This window comes from Amphiura filiformis, chromosome 3 (assembly GCF_039555335.1).
Source record: "Amphiura filiformis chromosome 3, Afil_fr2py, whole genome shotgun sequence".
NCBI lineage: Eukaryota > Metazoa > Echinodermata > Ophiuroidea > Amphilepidida > Amphiuridae > Amphiura > Amphiura filiformis.
This window is the reverse complement of record NC_092630.1, coordinates 62,249,050-62,273,746: the sequence shown is the minus strand read 5'-3', so window position 1 is coordinate 62,273,746 and position 24,697 is coordinate 62,249,050. Positions and strand designations below refer to the sequence as shown.

Genomic DNA, 24,697 nt, shown 5'->3' with positions numbered 1-24,697 from the left:
AGGAGTCACCCTACTTAAAAATAATATTTTCAAGTATATAGGAAATTTTGGTGATGAATTCAATTGTGCCATCGTATTTGTGCAGGGTGTGGAGGAAAGCAGGTTTGATTGAAAATGTCATTAAAATAATTTCTTAATTTTTGAGCATCTCATTATATTGCATATTTTTGTAAGACTAGAAATAATGTTTATAGACTGAATAGACCCTCTCTGACCTTGTTTTTTCCAACTCTCTTCTGAAACCTGTATGGGCCTACATGTAGATCATTTTAAGTGTTCCATACAGCAGTTCATGCTATTGAAGTTCAACTCTTTGCATTGATCAATGTTAACTGTAACCCATAAGTAGACCAGCAAGTCCCTGCCTTGGATACATGTAGATCATTTTAAATGTTCCATACAGCAGTTCATGCTATTGAAGTTCAACTCTTTGCATTGATCAATGTTAACTGTAACCCATAAGTAGACCAGCAAGTCCCTGCCTTGGAGCTGAAGATCAACTGACTCCGATCTCATTCGCAGATAACTAATCCCAGGAAATGTTAACTAAACAGTGGGATTAGCTTATCTGGGCTGTTTACATGGATGACCTATGAGCTTGGATGCAGATGAATTAACATGCTCAATATTGTCTTATACTTCGAGAATATCCTGTGATATTAAATGCTTTGTATTTCCTGCAACAAGTGCCTGAAGAGAAGATTGGAGTTGTTTCGGTACATTTATAAGGTTTGTTAGATGATACTTAAGTAGAGGATTATTAAATGGCCTAAAGGAGAGGCGGTTGTACTTGGCAGTCATAAGTGCAATTGTAGCTAAAATTAAACACATTTTTATTTTGTACATTATGGTTTTACATTTTGTAAACATATTTTGAAAGCAATTAAATTTTACATTTTGAATCAACCATTATGTTTGACCATTCATTGTGCTGGTCACGCATCTTCACACCTCCATAATTATTGTGTAATTTTCTACTACATGTATTATACTTGTATACATGATATTTTACAAAGTTTGTAAATACATGATATTTTACAAAGTTCTGTGATTTGAACTTGATCTTAATGTTAATGCTTGTGCAGAAGTATGGTTGTTATCATCATGTTTTAAGTTAAAGTTATCTGTAGCTTAGGTTTTTTATGTTTTAAGCACCCAGTGGCTATCAGCGTTGGGCCATGGTTGGGCGCTATATTAAGTGATAAGTCTCTTATTATTATTAAAAACAGTAGAATTATCTTTTTGGATCCTGGATGTGGAGAATGGATCAATTTTACATAATTATGTACAGTACATATTTACTTTTTTATTACTTTTTTATAATTTTGTTTTTAAACATTATAAGAATATTATAGAAATTAAATAAGTGCAATGTATAAAATTGATAATTTACTAATTGATGATTGATTGGTTGAATGAGTGATTTGTGATTTAGATTGATTGATAGATATTGTTTTGATGTTTAATTGATTGCACAATGTGTATAATTGTCTCAGGTTATTTTTTAACAATGAATGAAAAATGAATGAAAAAAAAAAGTATTGGGTAGCTGTCATACAGTCAAGTTTGTGTTGGTCACTCGGCATCAGTTCATATATATATAAAGCCACACTCAACACAAATGAAAACATAAGCAATAAAGGAAATTATTCATTTAAAAAGTTGGATATTTATAAATACCGTAACTTAATTACACAGTCTAACACCTGCAAAGCATGAGTAAACATATGGTTTACATCAAGTTCAGTAGTGACTAGTGATGTACAATTGTACATGTAGGGATATGTTTCGCAAATTCGCACAGATACAAGTTAAATGCACAGAGCATACACACACAAGTACAATTACAAGGCGGTTTGCTGATTGGTACGCTTGAGGCGCAACGCCGAAAATATTAACGTAAATTATACAGAACTTGAGGTGATCCAATATGTACATTGTTACATGTTTCTTTTTGCAATCCCATCGGCATCATGAAATACATGTAACAATGTATAGGCCTAGGTCTAAGTACCGTAATATAATATTATTAGAGTCAAGCGGTAGCATGACCAGCAAGTTTTAAAAAAACGACTGATAAAGAAGAATAAACAGATGCGCCGCGAGACTATATTTACACGGAACAAAACGCTATTGTTCTATGATATTTTTCGCTGGGTACAAAGTATATCTAAAACCATACTAAATCGTATTTACTGTCCAAAGTGTCATATTTTAATAACTCTTTATTTCAAAAAGTTACACCAATCTTACAGTCAATCCGATTGTTTGATAATAAACAAACATTCTTGCTTTATTTCACGCGGTATTTCATAGCCAAAATTAGTGGCAAATCATAGCTATTCGTACTGATATCCACAATCTTTCGTCACTGCTACAGCCATACATGGCTGTCACTGTCGCACTAATTTTTCAGATTCACTTTCAAATATACCCAGGCATTTTCCTGGATACCTTACATACAAATTCTGGACCCCATTCGCCAAAAAATCAAGTTTTTCACAATTCTTTTATTCTTTCCGGACCACAGCATATATTCATATTAATAAATACTCCACTTTCACACATCGTAATAACGGGACGTCCCCGTGGCGAAGTGGTTAAGACCATGGACTTCTAATCCATTTATGAATTTTTGCTCAAGTTCGAAACTTCCCACCACTTTTTTTAAAATGTTTTATTAATCATTTTATTGTCGTAAATCCAGAATAACACCATTTCGAACATCCATTGCTATTGTGATATTATATTTTTTTCATCAAACAAACATGATTGATTTTTTATTCACATTTAGGCCTAGGCCTAGGGCCTACTTTCACCATCCAGATGCTATCACCATGCCTGACTATCATGGCATCTTCGTCATTTAAAACACATTTATTAGTGGCTCTGTTCACAGCTCAGACTGAAATTATATTTGATATAAATATTATAAATTAAAATCACAAACCGCGAAAGATCGCCAACAACTGCCGCTGAATATTGATATCCAACTAGATTTCCCACAGGGCTATAAAGAACCACAAACCTTGAAATTTGGATATCCAACAAGCTTAACACACACTCCACGAAATATCCAACAAGCTTAAACTATAAATTAAGCTCCCGATACAGGGCAGGACTTAATAAGGGGAATTAAAATCACAAAACGCGAAAGATTGCCGACAACCGCCGCTTAAGGTGGCTGTGTACTCTCAGACATGCATGTAGCAAAAGTGCAATAACTTTGTAATTATTCGCATAAGACATATAAAAGTATACATTTTTATGAAGGCAAGACATCAATAAATCTTAATATAAATACAGATTTGGGGTTAAAACAACAATTCTGAAGAAAATCACAAAAAATGAGTTTTTGGCAATATTTGTTAGGTACATCATAACAAAAAAACACTCTTTCCAAAATATTTTATTTTGTTTGTAGCTCAATCTTGAGGCTCCATTTCAAAAACGGTTTTTTTATTTTTTTGATATTGCCTTATTTTTTTTTGATATTGACCATATAAGGCATCAAATTGAACTTTTTAAAATTCACAAACGCCTATTTGCACAAAATGATGCCTAAAATCGGAAATAGACCAAAATATAAAAAAATGAGAAAACCGCTTCTTGAGTCGATCATGCTTTTTACAATGATCATATTTGCTTACCTATAGATGCTGTATTTATTGAGTTATCGTGTACCTAAATCGTCATTTTACCGAGAAAATGAACATTGAAATAATGGCCGTTGAAGTTTAAAGTGGTCACATTTTGCACTTTCATCGAATCTCACAGGAGAATGCGGCAGTTTTCGTTTTTCTACCTTACATTACATGAACATCGGGTAAATCCACGGCCCCTTGAGAAGTTTGAGCGAAATCCATTCATAACTTGATATTTAAATCGGGGGAAAGAACTTGAAAAAACCCACATTTTATCAACTAAAACGGAGCCATTTGACCACTAGGTTCTTGTGAAATCAGTGCTTCCGTGGTGTTTCCATAAGATGCGCCACGATGCAGATAAGCGTCGGCGTATGTAAGCGATTTGTGCGTTAACAAATTATGCGCGATACGCGACGCGATGCGCTTGTTGTGCCAAGGTACCCTGGCTGGTACAACAAAGATTTTCTTTTCTTTTCAATTTCAAACACGAGTGGAATAGTGAAATAAAATCCTTAAAATATTGCAGTTGGAGTTTACAAATCTGGATTTTCATTCCTTGTATTTATAAAAAACATAACAAAATACAAACATATCAAAAAAACTCAATTTCGCGAAAGAAACAATGTCTATAGTACACAGCCGCGTTAATAGGGGTATCCAACTAGGGCTACAAAGAACTACAAACCGCGAAATTTGGATATCCAACCAGATTGCCCGCAGGCCTATCGATTATAAAGAACCACAAACCGCGAAATATGGATATCCAACAAATTAAGACCCCAAACCGCGAAAGATCGCCAACAACTGCCGCTCAATATTGATATCCAAGTAGATTGCCTCGCAGGGCTATAAAGAACCACAAACCGCGAAAGTTGGATATGGAACTATTACCCCACAGGGCTTCAAAGAACCACAAACCACGAAATATGGATATCCAACAAGCTTAAACTACAAATTAGCTCCCGATAGAGAGCAGGACTTGATGAGGGAAATTAAAACCACAAAACACGAAAGATTACAAAGAACCACAAACCGCGAAGACTAGATTGCCCGCAGGCCTATCGATTATAAAGAATCACAAACCACAAATACGGATATCCAACAAGCTTAGACTATAAATTAGCTCCCGATGGGCTTGATGAGGGAAATTAAAACCACAAACCACGATATTTATCTATATTACCCCGCTGGGCTACAAAGAGCCACAAACCGCGAAATTTGGATATCCAATTAGATTGCCCGCAGGCCTATCGATTATAAAGAACCACAAACCGCGAGAGATCAACAACAACTGCCGCTCAATATTGATACCAACTAGATTACCCGCAGGGCTGTAAAGAACCACAAACCGCGAAATTTGGATATGCAACTAGATTGCCCCACATGGCTACAAAGAACCACAAACCACGAAATATGGATATTCAACAAGCTTAAACTATAAATTAGCTCCCGATAGAGTGCAGGGCTTGATGAAAACCACAAACCACGAAAGATCGCCGACAACCGCCGCTTAATAGGAATATTCAACTAGGTTGCCCGAAGGGCTACAAAGAACCACAAACCGCTAAATTCGGATAGCTAAGTAGATTGCCCAGGGCTACAAAGAACCACAAACATTAAAACACGATTATCTGGGGCATTTAGACGCTTCCGTAGTATAGGCTTAAATATATGCGCATTTACCAGTTCCGACATGAAGTAGGCCTAAATCGGATTTACTCTATGTGTGTCTCTCTGGCATTGTCAACATTGGGTGTGTGTTGTTCATATTTACATTTTCTTTACATATTTACGTAGCCTTGAATAATTAAAGTATATTAAAATGTTTATTGATCATTGTGTACGCCTCTGAACATTACCGTCACGCGTGACGAGCAAGTTTTAAAAATAAACGACTGTTAAAGTTTTGTTTAATTATTTATTGTCATGAATCAAGAATAGCAACTTCAAACATCCATTTTTCGTTTTAATTGTTTTATGGTGCACTTCGTAACCTGATGACTTTCCAAGCTTGGAGCTGCTTGGCTACATTCATAAAAAGAAAAGAAATCTACCAAAAAAAACATTGACAACGTAAAGAAATCAGCAAGTTTAAAAAAACCACATCGCCTCACTCTTTGAAACTTTGTCCCATTTGTAAAAGGTACTGATTTAAACTTTATCATAATTATATCAATTTAAAACATTTCCAGAAGTGTTATATGTATCTTTAATGTGCAGATGCGATATTAATTTGTAAGCTTTCTGGAACGACCTGAAAGGTTATTATCTTGTTCTTGCATGATAAGCCAATATCTTTTTGTGTTTTGTTTTATAATATCATGATTAATGATTGAATTAAACGAATAACAAGTAGGCTTGTTGGAAACGCTGTATTCTGTTGAAAAACACTGATTTGCTGTTGGTGTTCAAATGGGACCAAGTTTCAAAAAGTGAGCCGAGGTGGGTTTTTTTAAACTTGCTGATTTCTTTACGTTGTCGGAATGAGTCGGATGTCGCTAACAATGTTTTTGAGATATTGGCAAAGAAAGTATTAAAATTCTTTTGTTTTCTATTGTTTTCAGCGATTGATAAAGTGACGTAACTTCGCAAAGAAAAGTCGTATCAACTTGAGGTTTTCAATTTCTGAAAGCTCTAAATGTCCTCTTTAGAAACATAATGTAAAACTCTTTTTCGACCAGGGACGACATGTGACTCATTCCCCTTGATCATGTCACAAATGGTTTTCCTATAGTGTGATCAGCTTGTACATGTATGTAATCAGTGCATGGCCCTTATACCATGACAGATTTTAATCATCAATATATTTTATTGTCTTGTGACATCTTCCCATCACAGCATTGGAGTATAAAAGTATTGCACACATTTTTAACAAGTTCATAAAAAGAAATATCTTTTCTTTTGTAGAGGAGGGGGGGGGGTTGAGCTGGGGAGGGAAGACCTGGATCCACCCTTGTCTACTAATAGAATTTGCTTACATTTCAAGAGGCGGCTCGCAAAATAATTTTTTTTCGCACACTCTCACATTATTCGCGCGTACATTCGACCTGACCTGAGTATTTCCACCAAAGTTGGTGATAGTACGACTTTTACTAGTTGAAGCTGCCGACTCAACTATATATCCAGATCCAGATCCAGAAAAATAGCAATAAAACACAGTATTGACAAACTTTGCAGTGTGCTGGATACATTGCACATTAATTTGTCATACAGGGGCAAGGTTAGGTTTACAACAAGGTTGTTCTCTACCCATTTGGATCCTCCATTGTCACCCATCATCAACTAATCACACTGGTGATCCTTTTCCCTGTATAATGTCAATGTACTACATGACTGATGAAGATGTGCCGAGTGACAGATGAGATCACTTTGGAATTGAGAAAATGGTGAAATGTACATACTAGTTCAGATAGGCAACTGTAGTTCAGCTCTTTAATTCCTAGAAATTTTTTATGGTTAGTAAAAAGTCATCACAGGCCATGTTTGTGAAGTGAACAAAATGCTGAATGTGAATGGGAAAAGACAGCTGGTACTTTGTATAAATAGTTACCTATAGAGTGTGAGTTATTGCTTTTAGCATTGCACGTGCATTCAGATCCATCACAATTTTCACTGAATTGTAGTACATGTATCATACAAAACATGCCTTAAGTTGTACATTTGCACGTCTGAAAGGTTTTACAATATCAGGGCACCAATCCGCCTCTCTCGTTGTTTGACTGTTTATGTTCCATCTGTGAAGTCCCTCGTTCGAGGCGAGGTCTCACATGCTTTTTGTCATACCAAATACCAACAGATAGATGGGCAACAGATCGTTTGGTGTCTTTGAACCCAGAATTTGGAGTGGTCTTCCTTCGTCTGCATGTTGGGTCGTCTGTTGTGGTAGCTTCTTTCAAGGGTGACCTGAGGGCCCATGTTTTAGCCATTGTTGGTGTTGTTGCCTTTGCATACATTTCTTGTGGTTTGTGGTGGTGGCATGGGTTTTCTGATTGTAGAGTGTAATGATGTTTTTTGAAATTGTGCTATACGAAAGCTGTTGTATGTATTCATGACATTGTATGTATGATGAGATGGGGAGGGGGGACTCAAGTATGATAGTGTACTTGCATGACAAATTTGTTTCTTGGCACTCCCTAACCGAGTTTCACCCTACCAGTAAAAATTTCCACAACCAAAACATTTTGCACTCAAAATTTTGCCCATGCAGGCTTTTGGGATAAAAAGATGATTTTAGTACTGATTTTACAATAAAAATAAAATAAAATAAAATAATACCCTTAAAATCAGTTTCATCCAACCAGCAAAAATTACCCCTAAAAGAAGAATATTTTACACTCAATTTTTGCCTCCCTCCCCTCATGTAAGCTTTTGTGGGGAAAAAGGATGCATCTTGGACAGAATTTACAATAAAAGCCAAATAATTAGGCCTACCCTTAAAATGAGCTTCCTCATACCAGCAAAAACACAGCCAAAATAAGATCATTTTACAATCAAATTTTGCCCCAAAATGCAAGCATTTGGCAAAAAAAAGTACATCTCTTGCACTGAATTTACAAAATAAATTGAAAAAAAAGTGAGCAGACAAGCTAAGTAAAAGCATAATCAAGAAATCTACCCTTTGCTTGCAAGTGAGTGTTTAATTCCTGAATGCATTATGAGTAAGGTAATTGTTGCAAAAAGTCTGTCCCCTACACTTGTTTTTTGTGTGATGCATGTACAGTTGTACACCTGTAGTGAATTCCTGAAGTTGCCCTTCCATTTCCCTCAATTGCGCTCTAGCATGGAGGTAGCCTCTACTACCTCCATGGCTCTAGCAAGCATCTGCAAACAGGTTCCCGAGTGGCACTTCGATTTTTAAAAAACATCAGAAAAATAAAAATGTTAAGTTCAATGGTCAAAACCCACAAGCTTCCAGGGGCTCTGCCTCCTGGACCCCTGCCAGGAATGCCATGGGCATCCCTCAGCCCCATCCTCAGGGGCCTAATAAGGCTGGACTGTGGACCTGATCTGTGAGGTGCTACACTTTATTTGGTTAGGGGCACTTAAATTAAAGTCATTTTTGGATAAATCCACGCTTAATATAAACGCAATAACCAATCAACTTCTAACTTGGTATTGTGATAGTATATGGTGGCTTGGTGTGCTATTTAGTTTTGTGTCATGTTATTTGCATTATTTATGAATATTAATGAGCTTATTTGCATATATTGCTTATTATTTTTATTTATAAACCTTTGTTATCTACACCCCTTTATGTGAGAGCCACGTTAATTACGAACCACGTAATTTTATAGTTAAAAGGTGGCACTTCATAGAATCTATTTGAGAATGCCTATGCTATAAAGATGAAAAAAAAACTAGTTATAAAAAAAACTATTGAAATGTCTACATAGCTCATCACAAGCAATCATCAAATTCATGATAGCTTTGCATTTTTGCATCACTTATAGGCCTAATGTATGTGACAAGTTGACGAGTGTCATTGTGCATTAAGATGGCATTGAGTGATCTGACATTCACTGCTCCATGGGTTGTGTATCATTGTGACATCATAAACTTGAAATTGTGCATGTATCAGTGGCTCATGTCATGCAAACTGATGAGCTTGTGGTGATGGAGGAAGCTAAGTGTAACATTCAGGTTGTTCAACTTAGGCTTTATTACGTTAAGAGCTTGATAAATATGCACATAGATCCAATGTGAATTGTTGGGTATTGATAATTGGCCATAAAGAAATTTGGTTTTCCTCCAATCGATTGCAAAATTTATAAAATCCCAAATTGCAGAGAAATGGCTTGTGCCCCCAATCAGACCCACCCTTATGAAAATGCCGAGCACATTTTGAGCTTGTATACGAGCTTGTTATGAGCTTGTTATATATGCTCGTTCAGAGCTTGTTACGATCAAGAAAAAGCTCGTAATGATCAAGAAAAAGCTCGTATTTGAAACAGAACGAGCTTATTTTTGAAACATTACGAGCTTGCATTTTGATGAGCTTGCAAATTACAAGCTCGATATTGGAACTGATGAGCTTATTTTGGAACAAAACGAGCTTGCACCCCAAGCGAGCTGAAACAAGCTCGCAGTTTCATTACGAGCTAATATATGCTCACAAATACGAGCTTGTAAATTACAAGCTCAATTTTGAAACAAAACGAGCTTATTTTTGAAACATATCGAGCTTGCAACATTTGTGAGCTGGAAACAAGCTCGCAACAGCAATTTCTATCGAGCTTACACAAGCTTATAAATGTAAGCTCACAAGCTAACTTGTTAACGAGCTTGTAACAAATGCAAGCTTGTTTCAAGCTCAATTGAGCTCCATATCACAAGCCAATATTCGTAATTTCTCGATTGTTGTCTTTTCCAAAAAGCACATTCTGGCTAATATGCAGGTCAGCTGATGGGCATCCTGTTGTCAGGTCAAAGGGCTTCATGTGGTCCTACACCTGTAGGTATATTATGATGTTTAAAAAAAAAATTGTGATTGACTATTGTAGTTGCAACAATAACAAGGTAAACAAACATCTGTATAAAGTTAAAGAACATTTAATTTAAAGAACATTTAAAAGGTACATCGAATACAAAAAAGAGTAGGTGCAATATGCAACCTTTCAGTGCATCACCTACATGACTGATGTACATTTCCAGTTATTGAAATGTTTTTATGATAAAACTTAATAAATGCTTATTTTGCACTAAACTAAACCTATACCTACATTGTGTTTTTAGTTGATATATTCTTATGTGCAGTGACAGATAAAGCTACAGTATCTCAAGCTAGTTTGGGTGTGTAAATCCCGGGTGTAAATGCACTGGGTGTGAAAATTTAAGATATTTGTGTACAAAGTATAGGCCATGTGGGCAAAATCTGGGTGTGTATTTACAAATTTGAGTGTGTAAAACACACTCCCTACACGGCTGGCTGCCTACGCCCTTGCATCCAACGACCGACCTCGTTGAATTCACAGTTATGCCCGTACTGATACATGACCAAAGGTGCCAAGGCTGACGAATTCGGCAGTTTTCTTGCGACTCGTAATTTCAATTTAGCAAAAAACCCTTAACATACACCTTACTTTTTACATATTTAGGCAATCGTGTGATTCTTAAATGTCTCGTTAACCATTCCTTTTAAAAATACTCTACACACACCTGTAAATTGGTTGAATTTGCGTGACAAATGCTCTTCAAAATAGTCACATACGTACGTACGGATTCCATAAACTTCCTATGCAAATCGTTGCTAAGGCTTGTGCGCATGCGTGGAGGTTAACTTGTCGGCTCGTTCTAAAACTAAGATCTTTCAACATAATATATTTGGTTAGTAATCTTTTTATAATGTACAATTGTTGTTTTAAATATTTTTTTTTCGCATTTAAATATATTTTTATGTCAAAAATTGTGGCAGTTTTTGTTTATTGTAAATATTTTTTTCAGCTGTAAAAATATTTTTTATTATGCCAAATTGAAAATCCAAGATGTCAGCGCCCAGTACTGTTGAAAATATTTTGAGCCAATTCAGGTTTGTATATTGTAAACTCACATTTTCAGGGAAGGTAATGAAATGATGAGTGTTTAAGTAAGAGCTCCTGTACTGGAGCTTGTGTCAATTTGAGAATGAATGCACCATTCATTAATTTAAAGACAGCTGATGTCGAACTTCGAAGTAAGCTTAAGCCTTAAAATTGAATTGTGATTGATCATGTGATAAACAACAACTTTTTTTTTTCTTTAAATGTTTTGTTGCATTTTTAGATAAACAACAACTTGTTGAATTTGAAATGATGCTTAGTACAGGGAACCCCCGGTCCCGGCACTCCGTGCAGCGCATCCACAGATATATAGATATTCATGCTAGTCGGTGAAAAAACACCTTTTTTTAGCGATTTCGCGAATTATTTGCCCTTCGACAATACCCCTTATTTCGCTAAAAAATGTTAATACATATATTGGAATTAAAAATGTAAAAAGTGATGTGATGACAGCTATGTCTATATGAATCATTCAAAGGAGAAATTGTCACTATCAAGTACAACATTTATGAGCTTACACTTTTACAAGCTCACAAATTATCATAGTAGAAATTTTACAAAAGTACAAAATTTACGAGCTTGTATGCGGTCATGCGAGCTCACATCAAATTTGCAAGCTCACAACATGTTTTAGAAATATGAAGTACAAAATTAATGAGCTTGTATGTGCTCATGATGTGAGCTCATGCCAAATTTTTGAGCTTACAAATTTAATAGAAATTTTTACTTAAAAATGTACAAGCTTGTGTGAGCTCACATGTAAAGTTTATGAGCTCATGTGTGCTCGTGCAAGCTCACATATAAGAAACGAGCATTTTGAGCTCGTAAGGTTTGTGTGGGCAAGATCGCAATTGACTACTTGTGCTCGTAATTTGTTTGTATTGTGAGCTCGTGTTCGTAAATATGAGCTCGACCTTTCGACCTCACGAGCTTGAAGGAGCTCAATGTTGCTTACACAAGCAAAATCAATCACATCTGAGCTCAAAATAAGCTCACTCGAGCTCGAAACAAGCTTATTCGAGCTTGTTTTTATGATTACATTTTCGTAAGGGCAGTGGCCCCCAATATGATGACCCATGCTACGCCACTGACTCCAACTGAATTTTTGGCCACTCATGATAACCCTGGTTCATTTAGGGATTCAATCATGTTTCACCGTTGTTCATCACCGTTTAACAACGATGCAGTCGCGTCGTCTGCGTGGTTTACTTCGCGAGGGCAGCTTTAGCTGCCCGAGCAAAGTAAACTCACCCAGACGCTACCGGACGCGAAGTTGTTAAACGGTGATGAACAACGGTGAAACATGATTGAATCCTTTCAACAACGAAAAGAAGCTAAATATTGTATAATTCACGATTATTTTACGAGGAATGTCAGTTCATCATTGCCACTCAGCCTTACAAAAACTTCGATGATTTCTCTTTTGATATCAGCAATAAAACTACAGAATAAAACAGCAATGTTTAGCCGCTACCTGAAAAATACTGAATTCAACTTGTAAGCTGGCATAATGCACAAAGGTTCCAGGCATGACGAATTTTACGCGCTCTCGCCTAACGCTTAGTCTCTCTCACATTCGCGTACCACATCCGCTACAGTAAACGTGTGGGTTCATCACGGTTTAACAACGGTTGGCTCCTGTACAAAGGTATAGGAAGAGTTGTTGAAATTAGATTACAGTCTGTTTTATAGCAGAAACAGAAAGAGGCAAGAGATTAAACAGGTAGAAAATTGTTATATAAGTTTCTGCATAATAATCAGGTCTGTTTACAGTCAGGAGACAGGAGCTATTGCAAAAAAGAAATTCAATCATATATCTGAAGTGATCAAGCAAAATCAGTCGGAAGTCGGAAATATTGATTTTGAGATATATAGCCAAAACAAATGAAGTATTTCCTTTTTGTTTCCTATTGTTTGGGAAACACTTTAACTGCTCCTACATTGTATCTTTTGAACTGGTTGTATAAATTCAATGGGGTTTTCTGCAAAATGTAGCTTTGCAAATCCTATAAGAAACTGAAAATTTAATATGTCCGACTTCAGACTGATTTTGCTTGATGATATAAATCATGCAAATGCAAAGCAAAAGTTCAATAATATAAAAATATTTGCTATGGTGTATAGTACTTGACTCTGTACAGAATCCAATAAAATCAAATACATGTATGTTGCTATGTTAATTTTAAAAAGGAACAAACCAAAAGATTGATGAAGCGGTATTATGATTAAGTTTTGTTAAATGTAGTTAAATCCCTTCACTCCCTATCTGTGACAAAACTATTTTTAAATAGTTACATGTATATGTAAATAGGTATGTAAATATACTTAAAAGTATGTCAAAATAGCTTTCATGTTTCTGTAGGAGTAGATGAAAATTGTAACATAATATATTTAACCCCCACCCACCTGATACAACAAGATTTGTTCATGGGACTTCATTGATCATTTCGTTTATTCCCTGGGAACACAGCTTCCACTTACATGTAGGTAGTTGCGACAGGAGTTTGTGTCAACACACATCAACATTTAAATGCTTTCTTTCTTTTGTTCTCTTTCAGTTCTTTATACAGAGATGAAGACGGGTTTCTAGCACATGAATTCTACATAGAAATACCGGGATCTAAAGTACGGAAAATGAAAGCAGGAATGATGAGAATAAGTCAGAATATCAGTCCACAGGTAATGAACGACAACTGTAATAAAATAGTATGTGGTTTTTTTTTCATGTTTGTTTATTTTTTTTTCAATTTGCTCAAAAGTTGAATCCAAAGAAAAGAGTTGATACCGATGATGTTGTTGATGTGTATTCTACAATGTACATGTGTACCTGTGGCTTTGCCCAGGGTCTTTGCCAATTGACCACTGAAGTCTATTGGTCCAATCGCAATTGGTCATTTGTTTATAGTGACTTTGTTAAGGCTCGGTATTACATTAAACCCTCTCCGAGATGGTTTTCGAACAACATCATTGGATGTTTCGCTTTTGCACAAAATCAGTTAGGTGTTACATGTAATAGTGTTAATCTTTCCATATACCCTTGACACATGTGGATAAATTTTGCATACAAAATACCTGAAGCATCTGGACATGGATTAGGAACAAAGACTATGGATTGATGATGTGTCTTTGTTGGTTGGCTTTTCTGTACTCTTGTTGGGTATCCCGTGCTCTGTGCTTAATACTTAATTGAATTAATTGATTAATTGAAGAAGTTTTACATTGTAGGTGAAAATATGGCAAAACAAAGATAGTTTGCTTTTTTCAGAATTGGGTCGGTCAGTTGACCGGGATTATTTTTTTTAAAGGTCATAGCCAAAACATGACTGTACATGTACATGTATGCCTGTAATTAGCTTAAATTGCCCAAATAAGTGTGAATTGGGATATTTCTCTACTGTATACCACTTCGTTAATGTTTTGTAAAACAGTTTAGAAGTGTAGAATCTGTAAAAGAAAAAAACAACTTTTCAGGATGTCGAAAATGTTGAAAGAAAAAGACCTTTTTCTGGAATTTCCAAAATTAGGGTCAGTATTCATTTGTGCAGTAAAACAACAAAAAATCCTTTTTCCAGATTTTCCAGAGTAGGGTTGGTCGGAAGAGGACAAGCAAACACCTTTTTTTTGGGCCTTATGTAAACATTATAAAACATTAACTTTCAAAGTATTTTATCAACTTTTCCACATCTTTGGGGTGTATGTGTGCCTTGTTTGGGTAAAGAAAAACTATTTACACTCCTATACATGGATAGTGCTTGTTTATGTAGTTAGTTCACAGGAAATGGTATACATGTATGTATAAATGAAATTGGGATTATTTTATCGCATCAGGGTTATGTGGAACATTAGTGCAACACACATGGAGAATGGAGATCAGTGATATTACAATGTATGTGCTGGTTTGATTCTGACCGCAGTGACTGGGTTCAGATTTTTTTCTTCTCAGTTGAGTACATCGAGCAATCCATCATCCAAACATTGCATTGCAAGATGCATTTTATGTTGGGTTGTAATTTTAAGCCAAAAGGTACCATGACTTGAAACCATATGCTGCACATGTAATAAAGTAATTCTTGAAGCATCCATACATTTATCACCCTCAACTACTGTGACTGATAAGATGAATGGCTCACAGAGACTTGGTAGTTATATATACATGACCAGCTGGCAGAACACTTTTCCTATCAAATGAAAGGTATCCAGGGATAGATAAATATGCCACAGCCTAAGTGACTGGTCATCCATACTATCAGATGATGAAGTATCTAGCAGCGCACTGCACTGAGTGCGCTCTATTCTTTATGCTTAGCATGGTGTGGTAATAGGGCTTGAAAGTTGGGGTGATTGTGTAACCAAAGTACTGAACTTGTGTGATATCATGGATATATGTCGGCTTTGCATTTTTTTCGAAAGTGCACTTTTAAACAAATCAATCCATGTTTGTCGTAATGTTGGGGATTTAGTTCAGATGAAAACCCACGATGTGATGCAGACCATTTGGTGTCCCGTGGGAGTTGGATAGCTGTGTATAATATGGCAAAATAGTGCAGCCTGATTTGGTCAAGAATAGAAATCCTTGAAAGATGTCTGTGATTGAAAAGTGCAGGGAACATTCACTTTAAAAGTGGAGTTGCCACTTTATGTGTGTGGGGGTGTGTATGGGTTCATTTTAAAAGTGGAGTTGCCACTTGGGGTGCGTGTGTGTGTGTGTGAGGGTTGGATGTGTTTCTATCTCAAAATATCAGATCATACTGTTAATTACTGTACCTTTTTTTCTGCAAAATTGATATTTTGTCAATTAATAAACATGTACTACATGTAAAGCATGTAATTTTTACCCATTTCAAGTTTGTTAAAATAGCAACATGGTAACTATTGACCATGGTTAAATTTTAGGCTGATCTGTGATGGATATTGGGTAACCCTGACTGAGTCATCATTCAGTGAAGACAGCCAGAATTACATTGCAAGTCACATGCTATCTACTGAAGATAGCAAATGTTAATATAACTTATTACAAAAACCATGTGTTTAATGCTGTGTTCTCTCGATAACAGTATTTGCTCAATGATGCTGGTATTTTCAGGTTTGCCAGATCATGCACGTGACATGAACTAAAACAAGTTTTAAAGAAATTTAAAGAAATCCACACATTTCTTGGGAGCTTCCTCGTTGGAACTCCTTACAATGTATACTTGCTTGCATCAGTTCATCAGTTTTTACATCATTATTTCTGACGACAATGCAATAATTGCATAAATATGTTGTTAGTGGCAAAGCTTTGCTAATCTTCATCATGCTTGATGTTTTCGGCATTTCAGATATGTTGCGAAACATGGCAGACATTCATACTGTGCAATTTATGATGTCTACAAATGCAATACAAATGTTTGGAGGTTTATAACTCATCTTTTCTTAATTGATTGCCAGAAAGGGAAACTGAAGGTCAAACATGTTTTATTTATGATTTGAGAGCAATTTTAACATTCTTTACAAGGCACAGACAAGATGGAACTAGGGTGGGGTATGATGAAGTCTTTGTGTAATAACAGTCATATTATGCGGGGTTGATTTGTGCACAAAGTTCTGTAAATTATACATGTGTGCAAAGTCATTAATTGGCGCTTGGTAAATGCTACATGTATAAGATAACACATACAGTGTGTTTGATTGCGACTTCAAAAGTTGTTATCAAATGTTGTTTTGGTCAAGTTCAATTAGATTTTTAAATGAATATCAAATTGTGTCTTGCTAGTATTTAAACAGATCTATCATCACCTGATTGTAAAAACTCATTTCAGGACTATTGTTGGGCTTTAAAACTTCTAAAAATTCAGCTAAATCTCTTTAAATGATGATGTAGAAGCAACCCTGTTCACTTTCAAATGTTCCTTTAAAGTAGCATGTGTTATTCATCAGACAGCATCTCACAGGCCTCCCTCATCTACCTTGCATCAACAGGTGCCTCCACCATGGCAACGTACGCAAGATGTGTTAGTTTGACTTGCATTTGTGTCTCAATTATATGCGAAATAGCTTTCACCCAATCTGCCTCCAAGCTCTCCAAGAGGTTCCATTACTGCGAACGCATCACAAGCAGTGCAAATATGGGCAATTCCATTTAACATCCGTACTCCCTTGAGGAATATGTAGCTAGTCTTCTACAGAGGGAGTATGGGTATCAAATAGAGTAGACAGTTGGGTAACTTCCAATTGAAATACTCCCAATTGTGGAATATACAGGGGGAGTATGAGTTTCAAAATAATTAACCCTAGCCAATTCCATGTGAAAAACACACTCCCTCTGCGGAAGACTTTTCTTAGATCCCACAGGGGTATTGCAGATTTCAAACATAATAGCCTCAATGAAGTTCATCATCATCATGTATTCTATGTTATTCTTGCCACCATCCTCTATTCAAGACATTCATGTATTGAGGAGGTGATTGTATCCTCTCGAAAACATTCACGGTAGCGCATTTCTGCCTCGCGATTGTCGATAGCATGCCCAAGAGGAAGGATCGACAGAGGCGAATGTCTAGGTGTTGAGGGAAGAATGGGGTTTTTAAAGTTCCTATCTATGAGATCAGGATCAATAGATTATTTCCTGTTTGTTATGTGTGGAGTGAAGATTTTCTAGGCAATTTTTTTGTGGCTGACATATTGGATTGGCCGTAGTGTAACCAATGTCAGAGATCCAGCAATGCCACTTCTTATTTCTTGCGAGATAGTAGTTACAAATTGATTTTCTAATGTGTAATGTTGTATATAAAGTCACATATGACCTGAAGTGATATGCTATTACTAAGGGGGTACTACACCCCTTGATAAATTTGTGACAATGAACCACTTGAATCACATCCATGGGAGAAAACTGGCCCTACATGTATGGACCCTGCATATGCCCCATCATATCATCTTGTTATCCCCCTACCCCCAGGAGTAATGATTTGTTTGATTTGGCAGACATGTAAAATGTTTGCTTACTTCTTGTACATGTACATTTTTGTAAGTCATGGAGCGAAATGTTACTATTGATCTGTGTAGAGATGTAGTAAGTACTCGGTAAATTGAAGATTCATTTAGTATAATGTTACAAGTTAACTTTAAGGGCAATGACTTGGTCGGGGAAGGCACATTACCTCTTGAAATATCAGTTAAATTTGCAATTGAAGAGAGGTTTTTTTCTAAAACTTCCTTAGTCCACCACCAATATGTTATAATATGAAGGCCCTATTTGGCCATAAGGCAATGTTTTATTTTTTGTAAACATTCTTTTACTGATAGCTGTTATTGAACATAAACTTGTATTTCAAAATTACAATCACATCTGCTTCTTTATGTGAAACATTGACTGATAAAATATGATTAGAATCCATAAATGAAGAATATGAATATGGCATGATGGACTGATCATTGGGGGGGGCAATCACACATCAATTGCTGCATATGATAAGGAACTGTAATGATTCAAAATAATGCCTAAATTGTGTTTTTAAGTGAAAATAAGAGGAATTATTCATACATTGTACATGTAGATGATATCCTCTCTTTAACAACATACCGTATTCGTCCGAGTATAGTCCCATGCTCGAGTATAATCCCACCCCCCATTTTTTGAAAAATTTCAGAAATTGTAAAAAAAAAAAAAAAAAAAAAAAAAAAATTTTTTTTTTTTTAAGGTTTTTCGGTTTTGAGTGTCCCTGGACCTAGACCTAGATGCTAGGATCATTCATGGTTGACCTAAAAAAAAAAAAAAAAAAAAAAAAAAAATTTCAAGATATTTTGTATTTTTAATATGAAAATTGATAATTTGTATTCATGTCATACTCTATTAATGATTTCAAAATGCATTGAATTTGAATGCATTTTGAAATCATTAATAAAGTATGACATGAAAACAAAGTATCAATTTTCATATTAAAATACAAAATATCTTTTTTTTTTTTTTTAGGTCAACCATGAATGATCCTAGCATCTAGGTCTAGGTCCAGGGACACTACAAAACCAAAAAAAAAAAAAACTTAAAAAAAAAAAAAATTTTGAAATTGAGTATAATCCCACCCCCAATTGTGAAAAAATTTCACATAAAAAACGGGTGGGACTATACTCGGACCAATACGGTAATATAAACAGTCACAGACAGCCAGACACCTAACGAACAAATAAAACCTTTAAATTGTTCAATCAAGATAATAGTATGTTTCTGTGTATACATATTATCCAACATTTTGCCAGGTGATCATACTCAACTATTTTCATTGGGGTTGTTTTGTTTTTCAACCGTCCACCAATGCGGATTATAATGCAATAGCCGACAAGAGCCTCCGTGCATGCAAATGGGCAAAACTGTTTTGACAGTGTGGTGGTGTGATTTAATTCCATTAGTACTCGGCGAATGCATCTTTGTCGACCATTATGTTGGGTCCAATTAGCCCTCTGATTCGTAGTAGATGAGGTGCGATGGTGCGGTGAATCCTGTCTAATATCCACTGACTGACCAGTGATTAGGAAGATTGTATGCACTTTACTTAACTCTCTTCAAGCGGGTGTCGCCTGCAGACAACAATTATTTTTTTTAATTTCAGAATTGTAAATTATCATGACCACATTTGGAATCAGCATGACAAATGCATTAAAATGAGTACAAACAAGCCTACATGTAGTGTTGGTTCAGTAGTTTTAAGATAGTTTTTAAAATAATCAAAGAAATACATTTAGGTATTGTGAGAATACATGTACCTTAAAACCAAAATGACAGCGTTTCCTAGCCATGACTTATTTAATCGGATGACCAACGGGGCACATTTTTTACTTGACCAGATTACATCATGCGAAATTAGGTTTTTGTTTCAGCCTGTGTGAACAAATAGGTTCAAGTTCTGCCAAGTTTCAGGATGATGATTTGCCCTCTCTTGATTGCATGTATGTCATATCTTTCTGCTTACATGTATTTAAACTTTAATTAATGAACCAGAATAGACAATTATTTTTTTTTTGGTGTACTGCTATGTTGAAGGTCTGCTATGTCACGAAATAAAGTTTGCTATGTCATATCTGAAGTAAGGTTTGCAATGTCAAATATGCAATAAGGTTCGCTATGTTGCATATGGTTATGACTAGTTAACCTCAAGGTTATGGTTGAGGTTAGGGTTATTTTTGATGTATCACACCTTCAACATAGCGGGATGCATCCATGTTATCATGAGTAGTGTAAATGTATGCAGAGCTATTTATGTTATCAGTCTAAAAATAATACAATATTTCATATGCTTTCATTTCTTTTTTCTTTCGTTTTAAATCCAGGGTGAAGTTCAGCTAGAAATTCCCAGAATACACTCTGATCTGCCAGTCGTAATGTACGAAAAAGCAGAAACAGCATCGTGACAAAAACTAACAAAATATTGCATTTGACATCCATTTTATGTACTGTGTTTTTGATACATTCCATGAACTGAAAGACTTTGGAAAATGGATTCAGAAATGGACTTCTACATGTGTAGTAGCAGTTGAAAATTATTGCAATGGCTGAGAAAGTGGTGTTGCCACGGAGAGAGATGTGGAAATGATGGGAATCACCGTGTGTTAGAAAGAGGATCCTTGAAGGTGCAGGACACCAGTGAGTTAATGGAACTCAGGAGAATTGAAGCTTATTTTGAGGAAATGGGTCTGTAATTTATTAGCATATACTAAAATGATACAGATTATGCATTGGTTGTATTACCACTCTATACTTTGATGAATGTACTACAGTTTCTGGCAGAGAAGAATGTTAGTTTTAAAAATTTTGAGAGCATGCAGAGCGTAAACACAGAAGTGGGGTTCTGATTGACTGACTGACAATCATAACAACAAACCGATGGAATAATTCTGGTATAGCCTGCGCACAAGTATAACCCTAATCCTAACCCAAGCCCCAACCCTAACCCTAAAAAATAGGGTGGGCAGGGTAAATCAGAATTGTATGGGTTCGCAGGGTAAACCAGAATTGTACCAAACCAATAATCTGATTACGCTTTTTTTTTTTGGTTGTTCCTATAAACATCTCTAAACTTATGTGATGTTATGCAAGTTTGTGATCTACATGTAATTATTAGGGAATATTCTCTGTCATCCTGTAGCAGCAAACAGAAAAGTTTGGAGTTAAATCTCTTACTGGAACTTACTTTTTAGAAGCCAAGGAAGCCATCTGGGAACGGCTTGAGCAGCCATCACTAAACAAGAAAAGGGGACTCTGATTTAATTAACATATCTCATGCATGGGATTGGGCCATCAAGACGATACCTATAGCCGTCTATCACCATGATCACAGGACCAGTTGCCTGTTGTCAGATGAAATCTTACTGGAGGTTCCAGATGTAATGTACAATGTAGCAAGTTTGCAAAAAATAAGTTCCAGTAAAAGATTTAAATAATTCCAAACTATTGTATGCGATCAAATATTTTCAAAGAAAGAAAGGTAAGCAAAGATGTCAGAACTTCACTATGTTTGGGTTTTGCTCACGGAGGGGCAAATGATGTACCTCTGGTCCTGGCAAATTTAAATTTTGATAAAGTGCAATTATTTGCGATATCTGAGCCTGTATACATTGTGTTTACTATGCTTGTTAAGTGCTGCATATCACATATTTGTAATAACAAATACTTTTAGACTGGGATTATTGTTTGATTTATGGCCCTTGCAAGTGAATCTGGAGGTGCATTATTTGATCCTCATTTATGACATTGAGCAAAAATCAAAGTGAGCAGCCATAAGTCAATAAATCTATTGTACATACAGGACTGTTTGGATGTATACAGTGTGAAATTATAACAAGATTTTTTTGTGACACAAAGTGCTAAGATATTGCTTTTTTTTAAAATTTTGTTGAACATCAAATTTGTTTGCTGTAAGTTTCATTAGCTATGTGCAGGAAATTTTGTGATGCTTGTTTGTCATTGTCCAAATTTGGTTCTCAATGCAAATTAAATTTGCTTTACATCCCACCTGTCAACTTGATCAAAAATGCTGTTCCAGTTGAAATCCACATACACCATCTATGGAAGACATGTTCTTCATCTCCCACACAGGGGAGTGCACATTGTATATTTCAAAGGGAGTCACCCATTTAAAATGGGTTAACCCTGTGTTTGAAGATTAAGGTCACGAGTTCCATAAGAGGTGTATGAATTTCAATTTGAATAGCCCAACAAGAATGAAATGTTTTATTGTATCACTGCAGTAACATGATTGTATTTAACTTTTAATTGATAATGCATTCAGTCATGGATAGCATGGTGTGGTGGTTATAGTAACCTCTGGTACTGGAGCAGGCCTTTTGTATTGAGGAGAACTAGAGCTGTCACTCTCCAATAGCTCTCCTTAAATGCTTCTGGTGTGAGCTATAAATCACTCCCTTAAATGCAGTCAGGGGAGCTGTTTTTTATGACTTCACTCAATAGTTTTGCAAAAGTTTATTCACAAATTATGACTAAATATCAGTAAAACATACTTAACATCTATAAAATAGATTTTACTCAATTTAAAATTACACTTTTTGCATTCTAAGTGTCCTTTATCAGGCATTTTATGTTGAAAAATTCTCCTAGCTAGTTCGACCACCACTCTCTTTTTAAAAACAGCTCAGCCACTCTCCTTTAAAATTTCAAGGGAGCGGTTGAACAGCTCTCCTTAATACTCTCAAGGGGAGCTGTTGACAGCTCACCTGGAAAAATCTAAAACACACACAAGGCCTGCTGAAGGTCCTCATTTCAATCCCTGACAGGGCTACTGACTGCTCAGGTGCACATACCAGTGAACTTGATACAATTACATAATTGAATGCAGTAGCTGTATTCACTTATAGGTCAAACATGTACGCATGTAAGTGAAACTTAGATAGCACTTATACTCTAAATGCCAATATTAGACATTTTAGCTGTGAAATTTACAAAATGATCCCTAACTTACTTCTTCCTTTATGTGTTAAGGACTTTGATATGTTGAATAGACTTACGCTTCCATTTTTGTACACATTTATGTTGATGATGTCAATTTAGTAAGTGTCATGTAAGAGTATGCATGCATGTTTTTTATAATAAGACTTTGTTATAAAGATACAGTGGAACCTCATTATAACGAAGTTGTCAGGGACAGAGAAATTAGTTCTTTATATCAAAATTTCGTTATATCAGGGTTGTAAAAACAATGAATAACAAAAGAATTTTGTATCTTGGTTCTGGAAAAATACTTCTTTATAACAGGGTTTTTCTTGTATCAGATTTCGTTATAATGAGGTTCTACTGTAGATACATTTGTATTCAAGTGAGTGTGTATTGTGCAGGAGTATGTGACTTAATCAAGCAAAGTGAGGGTAATTTGGAAAATAAGGCTATTCCAGCTGAAATCCATACACCTCCAATGGAAAACATCTTACCTTATCTACAACAGGGAGTGTGAATTTCAAATGGGTTTACCTGAATGGGTGGCTCTATTTGAAATTTACATCCCCGGTGTGGGACTGTGGGAGATCATGGTCATGTCTTTCATAGAGGGTGTATGGATTCCAACTGTAATAATAGCCCAATTGTGGAAATGCTAAGACTCAACCCTAGTGTTGGAGGGTTAACTACCCTGTTTAAAACCCAGCTACAGCAGGAATTCCAATTGAATGAACACAGCTTTCAACAGCTGTTCGATCCAACCGTGATTGTATATCGCGCATTTCAAACTACAACCCGAACGTACGTCCTTGGATTCAATACTAACCAATCACAAGTGTGCTGGCATGGTCATGCAGTGTGCGTAAAAATTTGTCACGCTATGTCAGGCTGTGTTCATTCAATTGAAATTTCCACTTTAGCTACATGTAGAATAACCTAATATTACATAACGGAGAACAGATGTGATGAACGCAACACATATCAACTCATGTGTAAAGGACTCGGATGATGGTAAAAAAGGGGGCAAAGAATTTTCATGAAATCAAACTTGATTCTGAAATTTGTTGAACATTTAGCTTGATGTGTCATAAATAACATTGTTTTTGTAAACTATGCATTTTAATTATACAAACGATGTAGTAAATAATGTTCAAAATATGTTTTGCCAAGTTCTTTTTGATTATAATCCTCTCATAGTATGCACAAAATAATATGTGTGGGAGAGTTGGCAGTATGCTTAATTTGTAAGGAATTGGCAAAACATTTTTCTTGCTATTAGTATGAGTCCGGGGTATGGGTCGGACTCAATGTATATCATATGATGGATAGTACTTGGATAAATACCTCAAAGATAAGTAGCACCTCAAGAAACACTACACAAAAAGTTCATTTAATACCTTGAAGTATTTGATATTGGTTACTCCTATATGTAATTTATCTGTATTAGAGTGCTTAAGTGTATGATATAAGAGACAGGCATTACAAGACTTGCAAACCTACATGTAGAACATAACAGCAAGTTGGTTTCTGTAAAACCTTCACATAATCTTTCATGTATAAGAAATCAAGCGCATGTTGTATGTGTCCGATACTAA

The 24,697-nt window shown here is 35.8% G+C and overlaps 1 protein-coding gene across 1 annotated transcript in view; it reads left to right on the top strand.

Moving 5' to 3' along the window:
- LOC140148903 (tumor suppressor candidate 2-like) overlaps positions 1–23,273 on the top strand; it is a 42,573-nt gene extending 19,300 nt beyond the window's left edge. Inside the window, exons 2-3 of the mRNA XM_072171001.1 lie at positions 13,741–13,861; positions 20,486–23,273. Of these exons, the coding sequence (XP_072027102.1) occupies positions 13,741–13,861; positions 20,486–20,566 (202 nt within the window). The 3' untranslated portion in view covers positions 20,567–23,273. The remainder of the gene's footprint in view (positions 1–13,740; positions 13,862–20,485) is intronic.
- Positions 23,274–24,697: the final 1,424 nt, after the last annotated feature.